Source organism: Macrosteles quadrilineatus, unplaced genomic scaffold (genome assembly GCF_028750875.1).
Source record: "Macrosteles quadrilineatus isolate MER2022 unplaced genomic scaffold, UCM_ALF_1.0 Scaffold_2__2_contigs__length_208266976, whole genome shotgun sequence".
NCBI classification, from domain to species: domain Eukaryota; kingdom Metazoa; phylum Arthropoda; class Insecta; order Hemiptera; family Cicadellidae; genus Macrosteles; species Macrosteles quadrilineatus.
In genome coordinates, this window is record NW_026542595.1 from 144,112,513 (window position 1) to 144,137,940 (window position 25,428).

The 25,428-nt window shown below is 33.1% G+C and overlaps 1 protein-coding gene across 1 annotated transcript in view; it reads left to right on the forward strand.

The window, feature by feature from the left end:
* The first annotated feature begins 5,894 nt into the window (after nucleotides 1–5,894).
* LOC128986132 (ankyrin-1-like) overlaps nucleotides 5,895–25,428 on the forward strand; it is a 49,557-nt gene continuing 30,023 nt past the window's right edge. Inside the window, exons 1-5 of the mRNA XM_054406292.1 lie at nucleotides 5,895–5,974; nucleotides 20,310–20,510; nucleotides 22,722–22,827; nucleotides 23,457–23,653; nucleotides 24,608–24,706. Coding sequence (XP_054262267.1) covers nucleotides 5,960–5,974; nucleotides 20,310–20,510; nucleotides 22,722–22,827; nucleotides 23,457–23,653; nucleotides 24,608–24,706 — 618 coding nt within the window. The 5' untranslated portion in view covers nucleotides 5,895–5,959. The remainder of the gene's footprint in view (nucleotides 5,975–20,309; nucleotides 20,511–22,721; nucleotides 22,828–23,456; nucleotides 23,654–24,607; nucleotides 24,707–25,428) is intronic.

Consider the following 25,428-nt stretch of genomic DNA (forward strand, 5'->3'; position numbering starts at 1 on the left):
TTGTACAACAGTTAAGTGAAGCAGAGTCGCAGCATTCACCGTTACTTTTGATGGACAAAGTTTGACTGCATTGTTATTGACATGACTAAACTAAACTGTACCCCGACTGTCGCCTCTACCTGTTATTTCATCCCCGTTTACTACCTTCTTGTATTAAATAAGTTTGTACCTACCTTTTATCAGCTTGAAAGTTGTTTGATTTTCATCCAAACTTTGTAATACAAACTTATTATTCACAAAATGGTTTGTTACTTATGCAAACCATTAAGCCAAACTACCTGTATAGTTTTCTTTACTTTGTTTTACAGTATTAAAAGTCTGATTTACCTTAATTTCGTTAATAATTATCAATATTAATTTTGTTAATAATTTTAAATAGGTATTATTATTGTTAATAGTTTTCAATTTCCTACTATGTACTTCTTTACAGATTAAAATCTAAAATATATATCCTCAACCCTGCAGACTAAGAGAATTGCCATTTACCTGGTTGGATTTTCGTTCAAATACTGTCTTAATGTCAGACTTATTTCCTAATGAAAGATACATTAGGTTTAATGAATTTGAACGGAAGGTGTTTAGGCCTCTGGGGTCATTAAAACGAAAAAAAGTCTGTCCTGTGTCAAGGTGTGACCGACATGCAAAGTACAGTAATAGCTTATTCTCTATATGGGAAATTAGCTAAATATCCTGAAATAAGTGTTTCATCATCAAGGCGCTATAACTCATAACTCATTCATTGAATTTTATTAAAAAGAATCTTTCAATACTCAATTTGATAAACCCACTATTCAAGGAAGATTTCACTCTTATAGTATTCATACCTACAAACTTCATCAATGATGACATTTACAAATTCCAAGCTACACAGTATTGCAACCGGATCGCTACCGGCGAAGTTAACTAAACATATTTCTGATTATATGTGATATGATGAATATTGAAATAGATTATCAATATTGGATTAGCAATATTGGAATATTTTCCCACTAGAAAAATTAATATCCTTGTGGATCAGCTAAATACAATTTAATGTATGTTTTTGTGTGGTAGTGCAATGATGTCTCATTTACGGTGTCTCAAGGTGTTATCTTATACCATGTTAACTTGTCTATTTATATTTTAGAAAGAATCTTTAAATTGTTGTAAAAACTTCGATAAAATGTTGAATCATTGTAAATGCTTTCATGACCAGTATTCGGGCGTGTTAATGCCCACTAAATCTTTCTTCCTTGTTTTAGTGTTATACTTACCGCGCAGAAACATACCTCAAAATTATCTTCAGCTAGCCCATAATGGTGATAAACCTGCTGGAGGTATACTGGTTTAATCCATGATCTTATATTTCATAACTCTAAACCAAAGTTATATGTTGAATTTATTTTAAACACAATTCTAGGAACAATGTATTATGAAGTAGGACATTATTTGTAGTGTAGGCTAGTTAGTAAGTGCATGACGCAATGCAGTTTTACATAATCTACCATCGTTTCCAGCTGGAAGTCATAAGCAGCGTTTATCAGTCACGTGATCTTGACCTTTGATAACGCTGCACTCGTTATTTCTACAACTTCACCTATTCTTATCTGATTTCAATCCAGACTTCAATATCATTCATATTGTTGTCACGCAAAGTCATATAATTGATACAATTCCCATTAGCTAACTTTACTTCTTGAGTTGTGTAATTGTTTTCTAAAAAGCTTAAAGGTAAATTGTTACTTTTTACCCCAAGGTATAAAAATGCCTAATACTTAGGTAGGTGAATTATTGTCGTAGATCTACTCTCAGCACGACCTCTGGGTTTATTAGATTTTTTTAGACTCTGTGATTTTCTTTCTTTAGTTGAATCTATTTTGCTTTCTCTACACCATTGTACAGTTTTTTTAAGTGAGTATAACCTATATCCTATCATCACGCAAAAACCACTAGGCCGCTTGAGTTAACATTATACAGACTTCCTAGAATGACATCGAAATGTTCACATTTTCATTGTTTGACATTTCCCCTAGACTTTAAGGTTTAGAAGTTAGCCTATTGTAATAAATTATAGAATGATCCCAGGCCACAGTCCGGAACCGTTAACCCATTACTTCAGATTAGCACTAGAGCGTCGTGACCTAAACACTAGATAAAGTCAATTGGTGTGATTGGCCGGATTTGAACACTGAACCTCGGGGACCGATTTAACGCTCTCTACCGCTGTACCACATTTTCACCCCGGGTTAATTAACTACACCAACTGACCTGAGTCAGGTAGTTGGGTATTCCTGAATTGCGCCATCTACTCCAGGGAGCCACCCGATATGTCATTAACTGTACTAAGTGGCGGCCCTCTTTGACTGTATAGTTGAGTAGGTTAGGTAAGGATATGTTAAGATGACACGTAAACAAGGACATTCCTTCTGCCGCCTACCCACCCCTACCTAGTTTGGGGTTGGCGCGACTAAGGCACATTTTTTGGGACCCTTTGAGGGCTTGGCGCAATTGAGTAACTCTTTGGCGCAAATTGCACGACCCGCTCCCCTGAGTGGAGCCTGGGGAGTTGTTTGAAATCAAACAATAGGGTACGTAAATAATTTTTAAACGTCATCTTCCATACTAAAAACCCCAACCAATCTGTTGAAACCTTATAATTGCTCCCTACCATACCAGTTCACGTAAGACGGCCCAAACCTTTGCATTTGACTATGTGCTATTATTGATCGAATGCAGCACGACGTGTTGACGTGGTGTTGAATCAGTTTCTTGACCGGCGTGACTCAACGGACTCAACATAGCCTCACGTCTCGATCGACCCACAATGACGTCATAATGGCAGTATTGCGTGACGTCACCACCTTGACCCGTCCCCGTTACATAATCACCCGAAAATAATCTTCACCCTCTATATGTGTCACAACACCCCCAGCTAGTGGCTTATCAAAAGTAGATTATACAAAACGGAGGAGATTAAAGTGATTTTAGCACAACTCTAAATACAGTAGTTCTATGTTACATAGGAACTCGAAGGATTTTTATATTTATGAAGAACCCTCTTTATGTGTAATAAGCCCCTCTACCAACTATAGCACATTACACCAACAGTATATAACAAAAACTATGAATAAGACCATACATACGTGTAATAAACCCCACTATCTAATTTTTCTTATATTACCTGAGGTCGGGATCAGAATCCAGATTCAGAAACGTCGTGTAAACTTATTTACTAATCAAGATGGAAAATGTCAGCAATAAAGTCTTAGGTAACGTGCTCACTAAGACTGACTTGCAACTGTAATTATATAGGTACTTATGACATTTTTTTATCTGAACCATAGGCAAAAGTGAGAATTTTTTCTGCATCCAGCCAATGATAGTCAAAATATATTTCTTGAAACAGTCTCAAAACCAATTGCAAAACAAGACAGACAGCTCATAGGTTTTCAAATTTGTTTAAACTCGTGTAAAGACGTCGTACGTCGTAGCATGAAAATCACTCGTTATGATTGCATTACAGAATTCGTAAAATTAGGTCGGCGATTCCATTGACTGCTAGAATCAAATAACGGTCATTGGTAAAGGAACTCCGCGATTTCAAGCACTTTTTGTGATGAGAAACTTTCCAGAGAGTAATTGAAGATCAGTGACTCATTTTGTTCGCGTGAGGACAATGTTTAGTCTTTGAGAAAACTTGGGTTTCAGTGTGATTATCGTAAACATAATTTGGTATAGTTCAGTGAACTCTATAACAATTCTGGGTACAAACTATCGTAATGTTTGCCAATAAACCTAATTTTATGATTCAACTATAAACACATTCCCTACTTGTGTATAAAAGTTAAAACTGTTGTATAGCACACTTTTATTGTAAAATAAGTTCAGTCACCAAGGATGCTCTGATTGTTTTAGCTTTGATGTAACTCAAATTTAGCATTTTTATTACACATAAGCAAGTTTAAATACTGAAATATTATTTGAATAGTAGTATATCTGGAAAGAAATATGATGGTGTTAAACAGGTCTAGCAATTTAAAATTATTTATGATCGTCCTTCGACAATTTATCTGTAATACCCCTAGCTTTAACATTATATTTATGGTAATAACTGCTTTTATTTATGGTTATATGACCAAGCGTCTTTCTATTTAAATGCCTTTGCGTGATGTGGTAGTTAAATTAGGTAGTTTTCATCTCCTAAGTTTACACATATTTATTTATGTCTTTTGTAGCTTGACGATTTTAACTTGATAGCATGTGTAAATCATTAACACATTCCCTCCCAGCCGTCAAACCCCTCTGTATGGTATTTCGCCACCTGGTAGTGAGTGTGTTAAATTCTTAATTATATTAGGAGTAATATTAGTGTTAATTCCTTCTAACTACAGAATTAATACGTAGGAAGGTTTGATGCACTCAACTGTTAATTCTAAACAAATGAGTTTAATCAGTATTTCAAAAAAATTTAACTTTAAAAGCTCCCTCTTACAACATACTTCAATAAATACAACAATGGATCATTTCCCTTGGATAAGTTAGTATCGTGGGTAGCTTTGTGCTAAAACCACATTTGGAACAATATTGTCATTCAAATCATGGTTAAAGCGCCAAATAGTTGACTGAACTTCATCCTCTAGTATGCTGATGATATTTTAATCTGTGTTATCTACAGGACAACTACAATGCGCTGCACATCTCGTCCATGTTTTCCAGGGAAGATGTTGTCAAAGTTCTTCTCAACAAGAAGGGGGTGGACGTCTACGCTCCGGGAGGGGTGAGTTATATACAGGGTGGTCAGAATTACAAAACAGATTAGACAATAAAATAAAGAGTAGTTAAGTAGCAGCAGGACAACATGGGTTGGATGTATAAAAAATCTTCAGTGATTCAAAAGCGGCTCCTGGAGAGAGCGGCAGAATAAAAGGAGCCTTAAGTGTTAGGAAGACTTGCTGGTAAAACGGTCTTCAGGACCGATTGTCGAGCTCATCTGGGTGCCATATGCTGAAAAGTGACTAAGCACGAGCCTGAGCATGATCAACCGATCCAGTAATTTTATTCCTGTTACAAAATCTCTAATATCCTATAACTTTAAGACATGTTTTATTTCCCTATACAAGCTTATTAGAGCAGGTATAGGAAATTATTTCATTAATCAGTGGTTTATTCATTTCATTAATCAGTAAAAATAGGTGATTGTGAATCATAACTGCACTTTTCAATGTATTTATTTTATTTTACATTGATACAAAACGCCATATGACAACATTGTAACATTGTAGTATTAGGCATACAAAACAAATGTTTACAAGAGTAATCAAAATTATAAATTAAATATAGATAGGGGAAAGATGTGCGTCTTCAATGATGAACCTACCCACATGGTAATCCAATCGAGTTTTGTCACAAAGAAATTTACCTTTTTGCCGGGTGAATAATATTTTAGTAAATGCTCGTCTATTGAACCTTCAATACAAATTTAAACAAAAAATATTTACTACAACAAAAATACAATTTTTTTGATTTTTTTTTAATTTTGCAAGTCACGTTTTTTATTAACATTTTATTAACTTTTAATTGTCACATTTTAAAGAAAGCTAATATGTATACCAACATATCGGAGTTGGCGTTTTTTTAACTAAAACCCACGAACAACTCATTCTAATAACGCTTAACATTTATAATCTGCTCTATAAGTACATCACTATTTTTTTTTACATTCTCTCTTTCTCTATAAATACATCAACCTTCTATTAGGGTGCGTGTGATTGCAAACCCCCATCGTTATGATTTTAGTGGATGGAAAAATAATTTTTGTATTTTACAATAATTTATTATTTGAGATTTAATTTACCAACAAGATATACTGTATGTCCAGGCCAGACAGCAGACAGCAGTACACTTGGTGGCTAGCAGACAAACGGGTACAGCCACCTCCATACTGCGAGTGCTACTGGCGGCCGCGGGCAAGGAGATCAGAATGCGGGCTGACTCGGTACGTTAGATATTATATTTTTGGGACACCATGTATTCATATTTACTGTTTATGTGTGTATTATTTATACGTATTTCATAATTTCCTGTAACAAAGATGTTAACAATGGTATAGTAAAGGTTTAGCATAATTAACTTAAAACTAGGAAATGATTTTTGGTTTACATTTAAAAATAGTTGTAAATTTGAACAAACGAGTTTCAGTTTTTGAAATATACCTTGTAGTTAAGGTGTGTCCAAAAAGTAATGAAACTTCAGAGAGAGCTAAGATGAATAACTAAAAAAACGCACCATCCTAAATTCAAACCAAGAGAAACCAACATAGTTTTTTTATGTGGATCGACTTTGTGAAGGCCAATTAATAATCATGCAAGTAGGTAAACATCAGCTTAAATAATGGCTATAGTGAGCAGAATTATTATAAGTGGGTTTCTTCCATGCTTATTTACCACATTAAAACGGTGGTCTGTTTGACTGTGAAAAGGCTTGAAGAAAAATAAAAATAGTTTTGAATCTCCTTAAACATAAGTAATGGACTTTCTTATATTCTTGTGAATCATCTCAACCTTATAATCTTCTGGAACCTCGAAATATGAGTTTTAGTGATGCAGCACAGCTATTTTCTAGTCATCCAAAATAGTGCCCTAGTAGTTTTGGATTTGTAGTTATACTTTCGACCCATTGTCGCTTATAGCAGTGCAATACGTTACACGTATGACCTCGTCTGATGATGAGCAAATAATAGTTACAATTCTATAGTACTACTAACCTGGTTCGTAGTAGTAGTAGTTAGTAGTGGATCTTGTGCCATTTACCATCAGGAGGCTGAGCATTAATGCAAATTTCTCATGGTTATAAGTAGATACTTTAGCGCTGACACGAATGAGTTAAGGTTTCATGGTGGAATAAATTCCGAACGTGAAAAAGAAAAGAGTAACTGAATAAAGAAGCTAATAAACAATATTATTTATACTATTTCCTTGTTTCGATCGACAACTGTTTAAGCTAGTGATGTAATGTGATAAAACCCGAACATTTAGTCGACATTTTCACATGATGACTTTCTTTTAAAATTTAAGTTTTATGTTTGAAAGTTGCATTATATGAACTGGAACGAGCATTCCATGTGACGAGGCATGATTTTATTTACCATTTGTGTAGTCGATATGTTTTAGGGTATTCTCGCGTGCTACCCCTATCTCGACTTGGTACAACCCCCTCCCCCAACACCCCTCCAGAGCCTTAACATACACAATCCTATATCTCTTCTCATGCAAAAATGTGTTCCCAGTTTGAGGGTATTCACACTAAAAGTAGGCAAAAAATATTTTTTGAGGTCCAACGAAAATGAAAATAAAAAGATAAAATTGAAAAGTATTTCTGTTTTGCTGACTCAATGCTATAAGGTTAGACAAAATAGTTTTTGTTTTTTGTTTACTTTTTTGCCGCAGTATTTTGTTCAATGTGATAATTAGCATTTCTTTATGCGGGAAACAAAGTCGAGTCAAATATCTCTCAACAAAGTGTTCACAGAATCCACAGAAACAATCCCTCCCCCAAAATTTTACATTGGTAGGGTGCTGTCGGGAATCATCATACACAAAAGTGTTTTAAAAACAGTTCTAGGGTTAGACATAAATATGAAAATTTATGAAAGTAACTTCTATAAACACATAAAACAAATTATTTGCAAGATGTAGCGTGCCTTTCTTCTAAAAAAATGCTTTACTTATAAGAAACATCCCGTTGCTAATACAAACTGTATACAAAATAGTGTTCCAGGACCCTAATTTATTATTATCTTAATAGTTTCACATTCACAGGAAAATTTACTCTATCTTCACGTCTAAGATAAACAACAATATTCTCAATAAGTACTTTTGTACTTTGAGGAGCACACAAAGGGGTATATTTTATAAAATTTTAGTTACCTGTAATCTTTAAACCAAATGTCTTGTTTAGAAATTAAGTAATCAAATATAAATACGGTTGTTTAATGGATGGACTGGTTCTGTATTATTACGTACTGTGTATTAAAGTAGTATGTCTCGTATTCAGACAGCCGAACTCTCTGGTGAATGGTTCTTTGAATCAGAATAAAGAGAAAATAAAGAATAAATCTTTGCCAAAAACACCTTTTTATCCACATATCCGACATGTTGTATTCTTTATATGAATATTTTTATCTTTGAAATAGTTCAATCAATATTTTAGAACGTTTGTATTTGTTGTAAATTGAAAGAGACCTGTACTAACAAAAATTTTTATAGCATAGATATTTTTCAATTTAAAATAAATACCAAAAGTTTCATAAACATCGGTTGAAAATTCAAAGATAACAACTTTGATGTTAAACGAAAATGGTGGATATCAGGTTAACGAAGCATTTTTGGAGGAAACCTAATTCTGTTTTTTCGCTTTGTCCTGACTCATTAAACCATTTCCCTAAGTTGGGCTGTTTAGTGTTTACTTATATTAAAACTTACATGCAACATTCTTCCACTTAAAAATAATTTCAAGCCAACCTCAACCTCGGTTATGATTTTATGATTCGACTCTATGACAAGGATTAATAATAAGACATACGACGATAACTGGGGGAAACCTGGGAGACTCTGTCTTGTATAAATATTGACTCCTATCGACGGAAACCAAAGTATCATAAATACCAACACAGATGTAGCTATAAATCATGGGAGGTCACGTAACCCTCTTAGTCCGTTACAGGTCCTTCCTCCCTTTATGATTGAAACAGACGGCTTAAGTCTAAAATGTAATAAATAAATTCTCCTGTTTTTTTTTTACACCAATGTAAAAAGACGGATGTAATTTATTCAATTTCTTAAATTTAAACTTGTCAGTATTTGATTATAATGAATAATTTTAGTTTTGCATATCGTTGTCATAAACGTTTTATGTTAATCAGTAATTTTTGCCTCTAGAGGAACAGCTTTTAAATAGACTAATTAGAAACGTTGAAATACAAATATTAAGTTAGGTTAGTTTTTTATTAATAAAAAATGCAAGTAATGATTCCCAAATACAATTAATAACTTCTCAAATAAATGTGGAAAAGGTGTCGAGGTCACCCAGTGGTCGAAAACTTAAAAAAATCTAATGTACAGACTTCTCTTTTCATCCCACGCTGTAAATAAAACATGTGATTGGAGTTTCTTCCATTTTTTTTATTTTCTGTTTATATTTCGTTGTTATTTTCTCACCAGCCTCATGCTAATTTTTTTAAATTTAAATTCATTTTTTGTGTTTATTTTTTAGCCTATTTTAATTTATAAAGGGATTCTGCACAACTACAGGAAAATATCTTGCTAACAGTATGCGTAGATCCCCCCTACGATGCACACGAGCTGAGAAAAAGGGTTTTAAAAATATATAGAAGATGTTGTTGCTATGAAAATAATTTTAAGGTTCATTTTTTTGTATGTAAAATCATTACGAATGGGCTTTAGTATACTCTCCCCTCTTAAATATTTTAATCTGGCACATAAGCAAAAAATCTTAAAAACGAATTTCACTTTCTGATTTTTTATTCCAAAATGTTCAGTTGTTGATTCGCAAAAAGGCTGGAGCTTCAAGAAAGAAAAATAATTCAATAAGACAAAAATTTTAACACATCTTTCAGAAAAATAAGTATTCCACAAACTCAGTACGTTGTATAAGATGAATTAGTAATGAAATATACTCTTTATCGTCTAATTGGAAAACTTCTTGCGCAATTCGCATAACATCTTGTTGAAATCCATATTAATTGTAGTGCATGATTTTTAAGCCTACCATTTATTAGTCCGTTTTTCAACATTTTAAATCATTATTACGTTTAACTATTGTTAAGTTGAAGTTTGCTCCATAACCTCAAAATGCTGCTTCATAACTCCTTAAACGCAGTTATTCCTTCATATTTTTGAAATAACGATTTTGAAATGTAGGTAAAGTAGTTGCAGAATGCACACGCTATAAATAATTTATAGCGTGTGCATACTATAAATTATTGAATTATTCAATAATATTATCCCGCAGTATAATGAAGATGTCACGTTATGCAGTTGCATACTTGTTGCATCATCTGCATACATTACAGCTATCTACACGTGGAGTTCCGCAGGGAAGTAGACTAGGGCCACATATCTTTGTAGTGTGTTTACTGCATATACATCTTGCTTGACCTTGGTTATAAACTTCGGAAGACTTACTGCGTCTCTGGAATAGAATTGTTGAATATTATAATTTGGTAGGATATGTTATGTTCAAAATATACTTACAGCTAATATAGTATGTGTATGCTACAAACTTGTTTGAGTTTGATTTAAATATAAGTTTAGTATCTTAAATGTATGAATGCCATGAAGATGTGAGTTTTGAGAATGAAATTAGTTTAAAAGTTAAAGTATGGAATCAGTAAAGCTATTTAATCTTTAAAATTAATAAAATTAATTTCGTTTTTTCATTAACTTAAATAAGACGATGTTCTTGACGCTGGTCATGACAATGTCTTATTTTTATTTATACAATATTTATACTTTAGTTAATAGAAAACTAGTGGTTTGTTATGCATTTCAAAATTTGGATTTTAGATCATTCAATTTAATTCCATTCAATTCAATTCATTTATTCAGAAAAAATAAATATTAAAAATAACCTTTTACATTAAATATTCTGAGATTAGGTCCCTGCGAAGCTAAGCTTGAGTGCAGGGACCGAGTCGCAAACATCAAGTGAAATAACTATATAATAACAAATACATAGAATATCAATTTTTAATGTAATTGATATTCTATGTATTTGTTGACAAAAATTTATTACTATTAACTATATTATTTCTTAAATTCTAATAGATAATTAATACATCTATGTAATAGAATGCTGAGGTAATGTAAATCCAAGATTCAATTGTCATTATGAACTATATACAATTTTTAATCTGAATAGTAATAATAGGAAACAATATTCAAAGTTTTATACAAAAGGACAATACTGCACGTCAAAGAAAAAAATCGAGCCTTAGGAAGGTTTGTATATAATACATACATACAGTATACAATTTTTGCTCAAACAGGCATATGAAGTATTTCAACGTTTTATTCATTAAGTATTCCTCTGTTTACATTTATTTCACAAAAGCCCCAACAAACTATTTAAATAAATTAGTTTTAGTTAAAGTATAATAGTATAATTGTATTTGTGGAGTGAGTCAAGGAAATTCGCCTTTCTGCAGGTGTATAAAAACTATCGTAATTTGTCACATTTATTTTAATGGAGATTGTTCTCCAATTTAGATATAGTTATTCCTAATGTTATAGTGTGTCTTCTAAATAGGATGAAACTAGGCTTAAAGTGTGTTCCGAGCCACTAGGCACGATCCCGGAATTGCTTTTCACGTTACTTCAGGCTAGACCTAGGGGTTGCGGCATCATCAAATACATAAAAATCCATTTTTGATTTGGTGGGATTTGAACCCGGGACCTCTGGAACCGAAGTCCCGCGCTCTAACCACTACACCAGCCCGCTCCGAGGACGTGTAATTATTGTATACCTATTTAACATTGGCGATTGGTATCTAGTGATTGTTACCTGGCTATCTAGAACTAAAGTCCCATCCTCGTACTACTAGGCCTATCCTAGTCACGCTCCATTAATTTAAAATTATTTTAACGCATCTTCCATTTTATTTAAATACATTTGGTTTATGCTGTATTTTTTTCTTTGTATCTAAACATGTCTAACTAAATGAATTGTATTTTAGCCTGAACCACCTGCAACAGTAAGTCATTTCGTTGTGAATAAATGTGCCATTTAAACAAATACTACACAACTACACCTAAAATACATCTTTAATGTTGTGTTTCACAAACAAACAGATTTTATGTCAGCACAAATAATATTAAATGTCTATCGAATGTTATAAGCATCCCATTGCTACACACACCATGCACACTTGTTGTCAAACACATTTACTCAATATATTTTTTATATCAAACATAAACTTGAACAGTTATATTTGTATGAATTGACTAACCCTTTTGAAAACACAATTTTACCAGCCTACTATTATTTGTTAAAAAGTTATTTAATCTTATCCATGAATAACAGAATCCAACTACGAAAATGTACAAGTTTTTAACTAACGTATAGCTTGCACTAAATTCTCTTTGTGACAAATCTAGGATTTTGTAGTTGACATACTATTCATACAGACCAGCCAAAGCTAGTACTTAAATTGACTGTTATAACAATAAGTTAAATTTGTCACACACAACGCACGCAAGCCAAGTTTTTCGGCGCAAGCCACGCAGCACACGAATTTTTGACTAGCGCATGCTGAGACGCAGCACACGTAACACATGCAGTCGCCAAGTAGTAACTGATTTTCAGCTGTTGTAAACAGTTTTAAATTTCGATTTTGGCAATCGTATCGATCGAAAATATTTATCGATTGATTTATTAGGTACAGTAAGGTAAAGCCTATTGTTGTCGATTGCTCGACATTCCATGGTATAATAACACAATCGTTATAGACGAAATAATTGAATCACTTGGGTAATTTGCATAGTAGAATTGAAAAAAAGCTGGAAGTTGTTTTTAGAGGTTATCTTTACATAACAATTATTTCGTTTTCTAGCTCTGTTTGGTTAATTAATGATTCAATATGACGAAAAATATAGTTTACGAAACGGGCAAAAAGTTACTTTTTAACCCTCGCTGATTTTCCGACCTCTGCTTCGCTCGATCGTAAAACTTGACCTCTGGTCAAAAAGAGTCACTTTAGGCCCTAGTGATGAAATATACTATTTATCTTAAATTCTTTTCTAAAGCTACTGGTGGTCTCTTGTCTGTGGTTGCACCTAAGAAAATATGGCACGTGGTGTACATTCTGCTCCTGTACCTCCTAAACGAGTAAGTTTTGAGAGGATATTCAAAGAGTAAATACGACTTGGTACTTTAAATAGTATCTAAGAGACCATAAAATACAGAGTGTTTCAATTTTAAAGTTAGCTGTCACTTTAGGCAAATGGTAGTCATTTTTAAATAAATTGAATCAATATTTTAATGTATCTTTTAGAATGTAGACACTATTTAGGCCTAAGCCTTATTTACTACTGTATATGCATTATCCTCTCCAAACATACTTGTTTATGAGCTGCAGGATGCAGAATGTACAAAGCAAGCCACTTTTTTAAAGTGCAACAAGCCGTAACTCCTAAACGAGTAGCTTAATAAAAAGAACTTAAAGAATACAAACTTTTTTAAATCGCATTTACTTTCCAAAACAATTATAAAATAGGCTACAGGGTGTTAAATAAAAATATTTAAGTTGTCAGCCATATTGGAAAATGCAGTCATATTAAAAAAACTCTCCTTAAAAAAAGGGGGAGCGTCTCATAAGAATGTAAACCTACGTGTATTCGAACGTTTTCGCAAATATCTACAGGTTGGTACGAATGCGGCCGCCTGTACCGTTTCCTGCTGAGATGCTGGAAAACCAATGTAATGCAAATAAGTTGCATAGTAATGTTTTCTAATATAAAATGTGAATAATGCATTGATAAAATATTAATTCATGTTCTGAACTAGTTAATTAACGTATAGGAATTATATAGGTGTTATTGAGGCATTTCCCTAAATTACGAAGCTATGGCTAAATATACATAGTATCACAAAAAAAGTAGCAGAACCAGATTCTACATACAAAAATAAGATGAGAATAAGGAATATAATTTTTCCCAAAATCGCTTAATATTAATATTAAGTTTAGTTTATGACCTTTGATTTGGATTTTCAGCTCTAAACAGGATTTTAAGAACAAGTACAATATGTGTTACGTGGATTCAAAAATGGAAATAACAATATTTTTAAATTATAAAGCTCCGTTCCGATAGTCCTATCATGACGTTTCAAAACTGCATGGTTTACTTCATACACCACAGATAATTCACATTGGAACTCAATCGACGCTCGTTTGTTTGTTGTCGTCGTGTGTCAGGCACATACACGCGTGCGTCTCAGCTTACGCGGCGCCGTAAGTTAACATGACGGCACAGTTTTCTGCCTTGTGCTGTGTTGCGTGCGTTGCGCCGCGTGCGTCTCAGCATACGCCCGGCCTTATTACAATGCTACTTTCAATTTTCTATTTTACAATTGATGTTTATGCGATTTAGTTTATTACGTAATTCAAACAAATACTACTTGTAGGATTATTGTTACCAGCTGAGTTATAAAGTTATGAATCATCTGCTATTTGGTTTGTTTACATTATTGTTTAGTTTTTGTAAATAAATAGTTTTTGGTTGAGTTTACTTAAAATGAGTTTTAATAATTAATTATTCTATATAATAATTAATTATTCTATACTACTATTTCACAGTCTCATTCCCATGTTAAAGTTGCAATATTTTGAGAAAATCTCCTATTTAATCTACGAAGTAATGTTATGTACTATATTTTATTTGATTACGAAAAATGGCTAAAGGTAGTCCTTATTTACTCGGATGTACTTCACTATCCAAAGTTTATCGTAAATACTTAGCGTGAAAAATAATTGTTTACCACCCGCTCGTCAAAGTGATAACATACAATTTTGATTTAATCCAATATTTGAAACACGTCTAATTAAAATTCATTTTGTATTTTTGCATTCTTGTTTATTTTGATCAAACCATCAAATCCATTGACGCAATATATATATATTCTGTTTATAATTTACTCGGCAAATATGAAAGTTGACGAACAACGCCCTGTTAACGTAATTTTGAGTTGTTACTGAATTACTTTCATTATTATAGCAATACTTGATAACTACTTGGTATAACATAATGATAATACTACTTATAAACACCATCCTCTCATTAAAGCTCACAACATCATTTCAATCCACCATATCAACATGACTATTCCACATGGCTTGCACCGACTCATAACCTTCCCCACATTTACATTAATTAACATTTAACAGCACAAGTCTCTCTCAATCAACACTATCGCATGCGACAGGTTCTGTCTTGATGTCGTGACTATTACACACACTGTATATTCATTAGGATAGTGGGTATTTAAGTCTACTCCACACATTCAGGGCTATATTCCAATGACCGACAAAGGTTTAATGCATTTGTTGTTATTTGTATTTTCCACTAATAGGAAGGTTTGGTTTTAATTCAGATAAGCTTTTGTTTGAAATGCAAACAATAACTTAATCCTCTTCGATGTCATTCAAAATAATTTTATTTGCATCCACTTTTTGCTTTCAAGCCTTCAAAACATACGATGCAATTTAGGTGCTGCTGATGATTTGCGTCGATCCGTTTGAAGGCTTGTAGCAAATGCCACGTATGCTTTTATCTTTTTAGTTAACCACTACGACAAGCATTGGCTATTACTATTATGGTACAACAACTAGTCAATGCTACAAGTTTACAAAAATATTTTTACTAGCACACAATAATACACGATCATACTCTCTAAAACGTTTCAATTCGGAATTGTTTCCCATCTTATAAAGTAAAACATTATTGACTTGTTCGATTTAAATACAGTAGTACCCCGGTTAACCGAAATTAAGGGAGGAGAGCCGTTTCAGATAACCAATTTTTGGTTAACCTATCATAAGCTAAAACTAGCCAATGTATCACCACAGTGTGTAAGAAAAAGGAATTTTAGAGAATGTCTATATAATTCAGTGTTTTATTTCAGCTACAAAAATGTTACAACGGGATAGAAAATACTTTAAACCAGACAACTGAAGTTATTAAAGAATTTTACAGCTCTATATTATTTTATAGAACCATTTCGTTTGGCTTGATCGATTAAAATCAATAAATATCTTATTTTGTAACATTTCACAGTGTGACTTAATAATTGTTCTATATTGTTGGACCTACTTATTTCACAATATTAATCTACTTCACTACTTATATATTGTTTTTAGCTACTACGTTTTGTAACATAGTAATACAACATAAGAACTGTATTACAGTACTCTGTTATATAAAGTAGTAGGTAAAAATATGGTTTTTTTTTATTTTTATTTAACATGCCTCGGTTAAAAAAGTAAGTAGAATAATTAAAAATTACTTTTCTACTTCTAACCTTTAACATTACAAATTTATGCTGCATTCTTATTGCATTAAAAACTATAATTGAAATGTTTTACTTTTCTACATTCGGTATTTAACCTCGCTAAAGTAGGTGTATAGTTTTGTATCAAAGTTGAAATGTCTCATTACAAAGAGCTTTATATTTTTCAAATAAAGTACGTTTTATAAAACCATATCAAGTGATACTAAGCAAATCATGTTTTTCACTTCATATCATTAAGTGTCACTTTAAATAAATATTCCAAAATAAATAAATAAGTGTAAATATTCTATTTCATTATAAGTGTTAATTATATCACAAAATAAAGAGTTGACACTCATTATCCGTAGTTATGTTTATAAAAAACCATCTTAATCTTTTGAATCCGTTAAAAACAAAACTGACATTTCAAAATCTAATATTCTAATGTTTTTACTACCGGGTTGAAAATATTCCGAGATCACACAAGAAAATAACTCAACACGATGTTCGGTAGGGTACACAGGGTAGTCGAGGTAGTTTCACCATTCTCCGGTAGACAGTGCGCAATGTCACAAATATTTCTTCTCCATTGTTGTAACCTTGTAAAATAGTAAACTATTGTTTATAAATCGGAAATTATAAACCAGTATACAATTAATAATATTGATTAAATTATTAAACTATTCTAGGTTTTATTTGACATTGTAAACTTCTTTAATCTGCAGGTCAATCAATAATCATTTTATTTAGTTGAACTAGTTCTTGAAATATGAAAATTAAATCAAGATCATCAAACCTTACTCAATGTATATGAGTGAGGTTTATGTCAGCAGTAAACACCATAAAGATTAGAAGAGTCTTTAGTTCATCTGAAAAACAATAAATTCAACTATTTGACAAATTCAAAAAAGGTGAGAAAATTGGAGCATATTGAATCCACAACTTCTGATAGTTTTAGATTAAAAACATATAATATAAAGCCACCAACTTAAAGAGATTCTGTAAAATACAATTTTGTTTTGTATACACCAACATTTTAAGTAGGCCAAACTGGAAGAGGTTCACCTCAACTCTCATAAATAGATTACTAAACGAAAAACCAGTAATTAAATAATGAAACACTTTGTATAAGGTTCATATACTTTCTTTTGGAAAAAAACAGTGTATAACTTGGCCAGTTGTCTACTTTCGTATGCCACAAACAATGAGTATATACTAATTCGTAGATATTTATTATGAATTCAATTTTAGTACATAAATGCTTTGACATTTTGATTCAGTGACAACACAAAAGTAGTTTAAGTACAATACCATTGGTTTAAACAATCTTTGATATACTATACTATATACTAAGCATAGTAAAAACGATCCTTATGATACATCATCTTAACCAACCAAACACAACACAAAGACCAATACATTATTTGATGGAGATTAAACTAATAAAAAAAGTGATAGCATACTGGCAATCAGTCAATAAATTTAAATGTCAGACAAAAATGTTTATATACTTGTAATAATACGGTAGCAAATCAAGATGTTAATCCAATGATATTAAAAATCTGTGTTGTGTTTTACTATTTCAAACAATATTCTCTTCTAAACATTTTTAATAATTTTAATTTCAAGATTTGTATGTAGTATGAGCCCCTCCTTAATAGCTTAATACAATATGCATAACTTTTATTTAAAGGTAAAAACAAAAAAATGTAATCTATTCAATTAAAACTCTCAGCAAAATTATACAATAAATCAATTAATTGTTGAATGTTTGATTCTTGGTGTGTTATACTCTTACTTGTATTTTTTATCGGACAAGATGGTGTTACGAAAGATTTTGTTAAAACATCTTTGAACGTAAATACTTCTATGATCGAAAGATATTGTTACATATTGTTACATTGTTGATGCATAAGGCATTGTTGCAAGCATTCCCCACCATAAAAACAATATATAGTTATATATGTTGTTTTTGTTAGCTACGTCTGACTTTTTCAGTTGTATATCAGAACATCCTATGTTATAGAAATGTCTTATATGTATATGTAAACAAGATGGGAATCTGAATCTCCGGCCGTCTACCTTTTAAGTTTTCTCTGACGAAGTATTACCACAGAAATTACTTTATTAATTATTAAGTGATGACTTACACAATACTCAACACGCATGTTTCACTTCGACTGCATTTTGTGACCCTAAGATCTAATTAATTATTGAATGAATACTCTAATCACAGACAATATAATACTTTAACTTTAATATTACTTACATTAAAGTATTATATTGTCTGTGCTCTAATTATATGATAACAGGATTTTCACAAACAAAAATTATCCATGATGTTTTAGCAACTCCGTGTACAAATGAATTGTTCACTACTCAAAGCCCCCTAATTGCAAAGCTCGCAGAAGCGTCCAATAAAACAAAGAGGAAGAGCGAGAAAGACAAGATGGTGTTCGTGCCAGGACTGAGAGGGTAGTAGTGCCATTCCTCTATTCTATTATAGACTGTATCGTATCTCACAGTTATAGGAAGCTCGACCAATACCAACCTCCGCCCCCTCAACCCCTCCCTAATCCGGTCCGCCATTTTATTCCTCTCCGTTAAGCTTTGTCAAAATCTTTTTCAGTAATATTTAGCGAGTGCGAAAGGTTGGTAACGCCGTATCCGCGTGTTCATGTGGTGAGATTGGCACAAGTGGGGTGGTCACATGTGCAGGGATTGGTGGCGTGTTTGAATTGTTCAATTCTCGGATCTTCGAGCAGACAAGTGGTGCAGAATTTGGTTTTGTGTCAGTGTTGTTCTTGGTGTCAAGGAGTGTTGTTCCTGCTCGCAGTCTTTTGTGATTTCCAAGACTTTTGTCGGGGACAGCAGTTTATTGGATCTCTTCCATAAGCATGTGTTATTGTCCTAATTTGGTGTTGACAATGTGACCGTTAGTTGTATGTCGCAATACAACAAATAAAATATCATATAGGTGTTTAGTTATAACAGGCGATGTTACACAGGAGTGTTAAGTAGCAATCATTTAAGGCTTGTAGGGAACTTATCACAAGAGGGTAAAAAAATTTCAAGATTATGGATTTTTTATCAAATTAAAACACGATCAATCGTAATATGCATGCAAATTTTGTAGAATGGCCTTAGTTTTGTACCAGATTTCATCAATAACACCATCTTCTAATTTCCCCTTTTTACATTCGCTCACCACCGCTTAACCCTCGTTTTCAAAGACACACATGTATCATCGATTCACTGGTTTGGTAAGGAAGGTTATACCAGGTCAGCCAATGTTATGATTGACACTCCAATTTCAGAGTTGCCAGGTTGATATACATATCAAGCCGACCCAATCCGAAGCCAGCGCTCCCACAGTTGGCATGCAACTAACCTCCCCAATATCTCCCAGTTTTCCTCGTGATTATCTATCGTTGTGTTCCTCGTACAGGGATGCTCGTCCACCACAACACTTGGATTAATGATGAAACGTGACAAGAAGGTTATTGAGTATCTTATTAAGGTGAGTTTTCTCTATTTTGCATCCTACAAGTAGTGGGTCACTGTCCTTATTCTTCTAAGTCGATTTTCAAACTCTCAAGGATGATATATGTTCAATACTCAATCAAACATCGATGTATTTCAGCCATGCTTGAATGAGGTATGAGGTAGGATGGTTGTTTTGTAGCTTTGTTCTTGTCAAAGATCAGCTGGATTTCGATCTAGGATCATTATTGAAAAGTTTAATCGTTGATGATAGCTGGGCTTAGAGTACAACTGACAAACTTCTGACGTACGTCATGATCAAATGGCTATAAGTTAATCTGACTCAATGCGAGATCTACCCTCTCAAGCACCCTACGAATTGACTGTACCGTTTGAGTAAAGCGTGTGCAAATAGCGCATTCACAGGTGTGAACCCCTTTAAATTCTCTAACAAAAAAAGTTGAGTTTATAACAAGCGAGAACCACCCGAAATGCTCTACACCTCTGAGTTCACCTAACGCAATGATCAAGCAACGCGCGCGAAAATTGTTGATCCTCGGTAGAACGGTAGGGAAAACCGGACACTTGCAATAATGTGGAAGAAGAAAAAGGAAGTAGAAAAACCGGATCTGGCGAACAATCTGATCCCGGCTCTTCTCAACAATGACTTTGTCACAAAGAACAAGCTTCAGGCTGGGATACCGTCACTGGGGGCGGCGGGGAAGAGGGATTCCCAGGGTCCCGGATGGAAGGGTTTGCTCAGTTCTGCCGTTAAAAATTTCCAGAAAGGGAAGATACCTCTGCTGCTTGCTGTCGAGGCGGGGAACCAGTCTATGTGCAGAGAACTGCTGAGTCAGCAAACAGCTGATCAGTTGAAGGCGACCACAGACAACGGCGACACCGCGTTACATCTGGCTGCTCGGAGGAGGGATGTGGACATGGTGCGCATCCTGGTGGACTACGGGGCCAATGTGGACTCGCAAAATGTGAGTAAACACATTAGTTTGTTTTATGGTGTAAATACTTGCTTGGGGTAATAATTAAAATAGTACGAGGTTATAGGCTGCATGATGGACCCTCTCTTACCCTCCGTCTACCAGGGGACTCACCCGAGCCATCACAGGTAGACGGTTACGAGATTGGTTCCATCAAACTTGGTATAGTTTTGGTACCGAATCGATTACATTATCATGTTTTACTACAAGACTATTCGTCTACTGTAGTATATTTGGCTAGAAACCGTCGTCACAAAAATTACGTAAGGGAACACACAAACAGAAAAAAGAGCATCATAACATTCACCGTTCTGATACATTAAAAGTGGCGGGTTTTCTGATTACTCGAATAGATTAATCTTCAGGAAGAAGAGGCTACAGCTTCTGAATGATTATCATTAGCAGGTATTTGTTTATCTATATTTTGTGACAATCCACAGGCTATAAAACCAATATTAACTGTATTTGCCATAAATTAAAAAAAAATATTTAGGTTTAATTACCTAATACTCCTGTAGTTAAGTGCCAACTACACCTTCTAATACTACTATTACCACTAAGCCGAATGGTATTAACATGTAGGGGCATTTTCCTGAAATCACCAAAAATGCTCGCTTTTAATATCGGTTTGAAACTGTTGAAAATGTTGTTTGGTATGGTGTTTACAACAAATTAGAAAATAATTTGCATGGGAAAGTTTTTATAATATTGACTTTTCTTACAAAGGTAAATCTCTTAAACAACGTAAAGTTCCATTGTTAATAACTGGTGTCGAGATTTCCAGCAGAACTCACAACCGGAAAAGTAAACTTATTGTTATCTGTCACGAAAAGCACGCCTTGCGCTGAAAATTATTACTCCTAAAAGAAAACAACGACCCGTAAAAAAGACGATCGTTTGTAGCAAGCAAGATGGGTGACAGCAGCGTTTTTGTCTCACTTAACCTCAAAACTTTTGTTCAGTAAAATTGTTTGCTGTGATTACTCCTAACAAAGCCTGTGCAATCCATTATTATGGTAATAGTTGTTGTGGTCTTAAATTCTTAAAGTAATTTGGCCTGTCCGAATGTAACTTTTTCAATATTCCAAAACTTAAACATTTAGATGTTTGAAGATAATAATTCTCTACATAATCACAGACGATCATGGACAATACCAAATGTGTCAGAAATGGCCAACATTTTTTTCTTTATTATTACCTTTATTATTACATCGTTAAAACTTGAAATATTTATACAATATTTATTACAGCATTTCTTTGAAAACTTTTCAACAATTTTGTAACTAAAAAATAGAGTTTTAATCCAAGATCATTTCCTTAATTATTGGCAACATTGTACATTTCGCTATCTTACTTGCAAGCTTCCTATAGCTTATGGATTGTGCCAAAACCATTAAAGTGTCCATTAAAGACGCCTTTAATGGTCATTAAAGGCGTCTCAGTACTTATGTAGGTCTAAATAAAATATAGGAAATTTGGTGAGATTCGACTTTTTTAGGGAACAAAGTAGATTATAATCTTCAAACTGTATGTTTTGATATCATCAGTAGATGCATTTGTTTTCCTAAAAATATATTAGTTGAATGTTTGAGGTTGTTCTAGCATTGAACTGTTGTGTCTTCATTTCCATGTAGGCCTAGTACTAACTTCTTCGGTCTCTTGTAGAGTCGGGTTTTAACCAGTTAATATGTTGTAGATTTGTCAATTAATTTACCTATCTTTGATTTTTCAAAATCTTCTACTAGCCATTTTTTTATAAATATTCCCGAAAACATATATTAAGAAATGGAAAAAATATGTTTCGAAAAATAACTGGACTATTAAACTAGTAAAGTTTAGTTGTGTTGAAAATTATTTAGTTGTATTAAAATTGAAGTAATCTTTTAACGTAATAATAAAAGCATCGATTTCAATCAAGCATCAATGACTAGCAGGCTTACAAAAAAATGTTGCAAGCTTGTAATAGCCATAACGATGATCTATTACATCTTAACGAAAGTAAATATAACAACAACACATAATCGTTGAGGAAGAAACAGAATCAGGATTGCCAAACTATAAACTTTTACCCTCCACAACACATTGGTTTCTTATGATATTCATTATTGATTTATGTTTTGTTTTAATATACTTTGAAGATATAGTTTTAATCTGGGACCTACTTTGGGATAGTAGCATTATTGTATGTTGTTTGTTGAACAGTCGGAAGGGCAGACAGCTCTACACATTGCCTCTGCTGAAGGTGATGAAACTCTAGTCAAGTATTTCTACGGGGTCCGTGCCAGTGCTTCCATTATTGATAATCAAGGTAGGCACCATGAAAAACATCACATGAATTTAATTAGTGGGTTCGGTAATTCATAGAGTAAGTATAGCTGTTTTTGTTCAGGTCGGTTAACATTTTTCTGCAAAATCATCAGGGACTTAATGTTGCCTATTTTAAGCTGAATATGTGTGTGTGATGAAAGAGGGTAGAATGGAATGGGATGATGCTTTGATCATAGAAAAATAGTTATATATATTGCGACCTCTTTTAACCTTAAATTTGTACATTCATTGTAAGACTTATTACTTACGTTATTAGCTCAAATTATTTTATGGCGAAGCTCAGTTCATGTTTCAACACTGTACTGTGACAATGAACTGAGATTCGCCATAAAATATTTTGAGCTAATGACGTAAGTAATAAGTCTTACAATAATTATTTCCAGCTCAGGGGCATAACAATGAATTTTGTACATTCACTAAGACCTCAGCCATATGTGTGGAAGATATACAGCAAAGCAAAAGGGGTGAGCCGGTACAGTACAAGAGTGAATGAAACTGATAACATTTAGTGTAGTCATAAACTTTTCTCACTGACTCGTCAACTTTGAACTTATATATCAATGAAGTTCTGATAAAATAATGAAGAACTTCCGTTTCTTCTCCCCGCAGATCGGACCCCAATGCACCTTGCGGCAGAGAACGGCCATGCTTCCATCATAGAGCTGCTGGCAGACAAGTTCAAGGCTTCCATCTTCGAGCGGACCAAGGATGGCAGCACGCTCATGCATATAGCCTCTCTCAACGGCCATGCTGACTGTGCCATGATGCTGTTCAAAAAGGGTGTCTACCTTCATATGCCTAACAAGGTGATTAAATTGACTTTGTATATTACCTTTCCTTGATATATTTTATGTCTTACCTTCACCTCCTTCCTGTCTTAGATTGAAACTGTTTAAGGCTAGGCCTAGAGGATCAGACATTATTTCACAGGTAAAAATCAAAGGTACTTGGAAGGATTTGAACCCGGGACCTTAAGGATCGGGTTAGATAACAATTTTTATTATTTGTTTAAAATAGCCAAAAAAATTGATAAAACAAGAAAAGGAGACTAAACACACCTAGTTAGTCATACAAATAAACTAAATGCAGTTCAGAACAAATTTAAACAAGTTTATACTAAGTTGAGGAATCAGAAACTGTGTTTGCGTATCTGACATTGATAATTTGTACCAAGAATCTTACACTTAAAAAAAGATTCGTAAAAGTTCGTAATTTTAGACTTTCTCTTAAACCAGTCTACAAAGATTCACAATTAATCCAAGAAAATTGAGTTTATATTAATTCTTTATATTTTGTTCATAATAAATCAAACAGACAGACGAGCCAAGCTATTTCTCTGGCAAGATGCCAGCAAACTAGATCAATATGAATATCTTTTACCGGTCGGACATGAATCAAACTTTGCTCTAAAACTATTTAATCCAGGTGGCAGTGGCTTTCACAGAATAGTAAAACTTCCGTGTTAGAAACTTAAGGAACACTTTTTTAATAAGGAGACGCTCGATTGACAGGTTGTTAAGCTTTTCTTGTACAGTACATTGTTTAACATATGATAAATGTTAAATTACCAACCATACCTATGGTAATAATTATGTGGTTGCATTTTGTTATGGATCTAGTAATGGGGTTTACGTGTTCTGACTTTTGCTCCACAAAAGTGATTAGGATTCAAACAAACGTTTAACAACAGTGATGTTTAATTTACAGTTTAATTCCAATTGTATATTTATATTTAAACTATTTTATTATATGTATTGTAGAACGGTGCTCGCAGCATACACACAGCAGCAAGGTACGGCCATGTTGGAATCATTAACACTCTTCTACAAAAGGGGGAGAAAGTTGACGTCACTACTTCGGTGAGTTCCGTATTGTGATTATTTGTACCATTGATTATGTATATTCAATTATGTATATTTAATTATGTGTAGTTAGTTCAATGGTGTACATACTTTTATGATTTGATATAGTCTTTTTATCAAAAATAGTTGGTTTATAGATTTGATTAGGCTATTATTCGTAAGATATTAGTTATTTTCCTCCACTTATGATGGTACAAAATTAAGCGTCACTGCTATAAAATTACTAATCCATAACATATTAACTATATTGACGATTTGGCATAAACTTAGTATTTGTATTATTTTTTTTTTTGTAACTATCTTAAGTTTGTTTGATTCAAAATCATTAAAAGATTTACAGATTTTGGTTTTTTTAAAATAATGTATACAGGTTTCATCTTAAGTTTAGTATATTATTTTGGCTCTTACTTTGAATAACTATAGATTGTTTTTTTTATTAATTACTTTGTAAATGTTTTATTATGAGCCTAGAACTGAGTTGTAAAAAACTGCCTGAATACCAACACTAATATTCAAGATTTTGTTATTACTTTTATAAATTAAATAAAACTGGTTGATGGCCTACTTATAACTTTTTCGGTTTTCCGAAAAACATTTAAATCTATAGGTATACATTATAATCCTATACCCAAAAAGTGTTGTATGTTAACCTTTTTTTATCTTAATTTTATTTTGATGCAGTTGGTATTTCATTAACAATTAGTTTTATTTATTTTAGA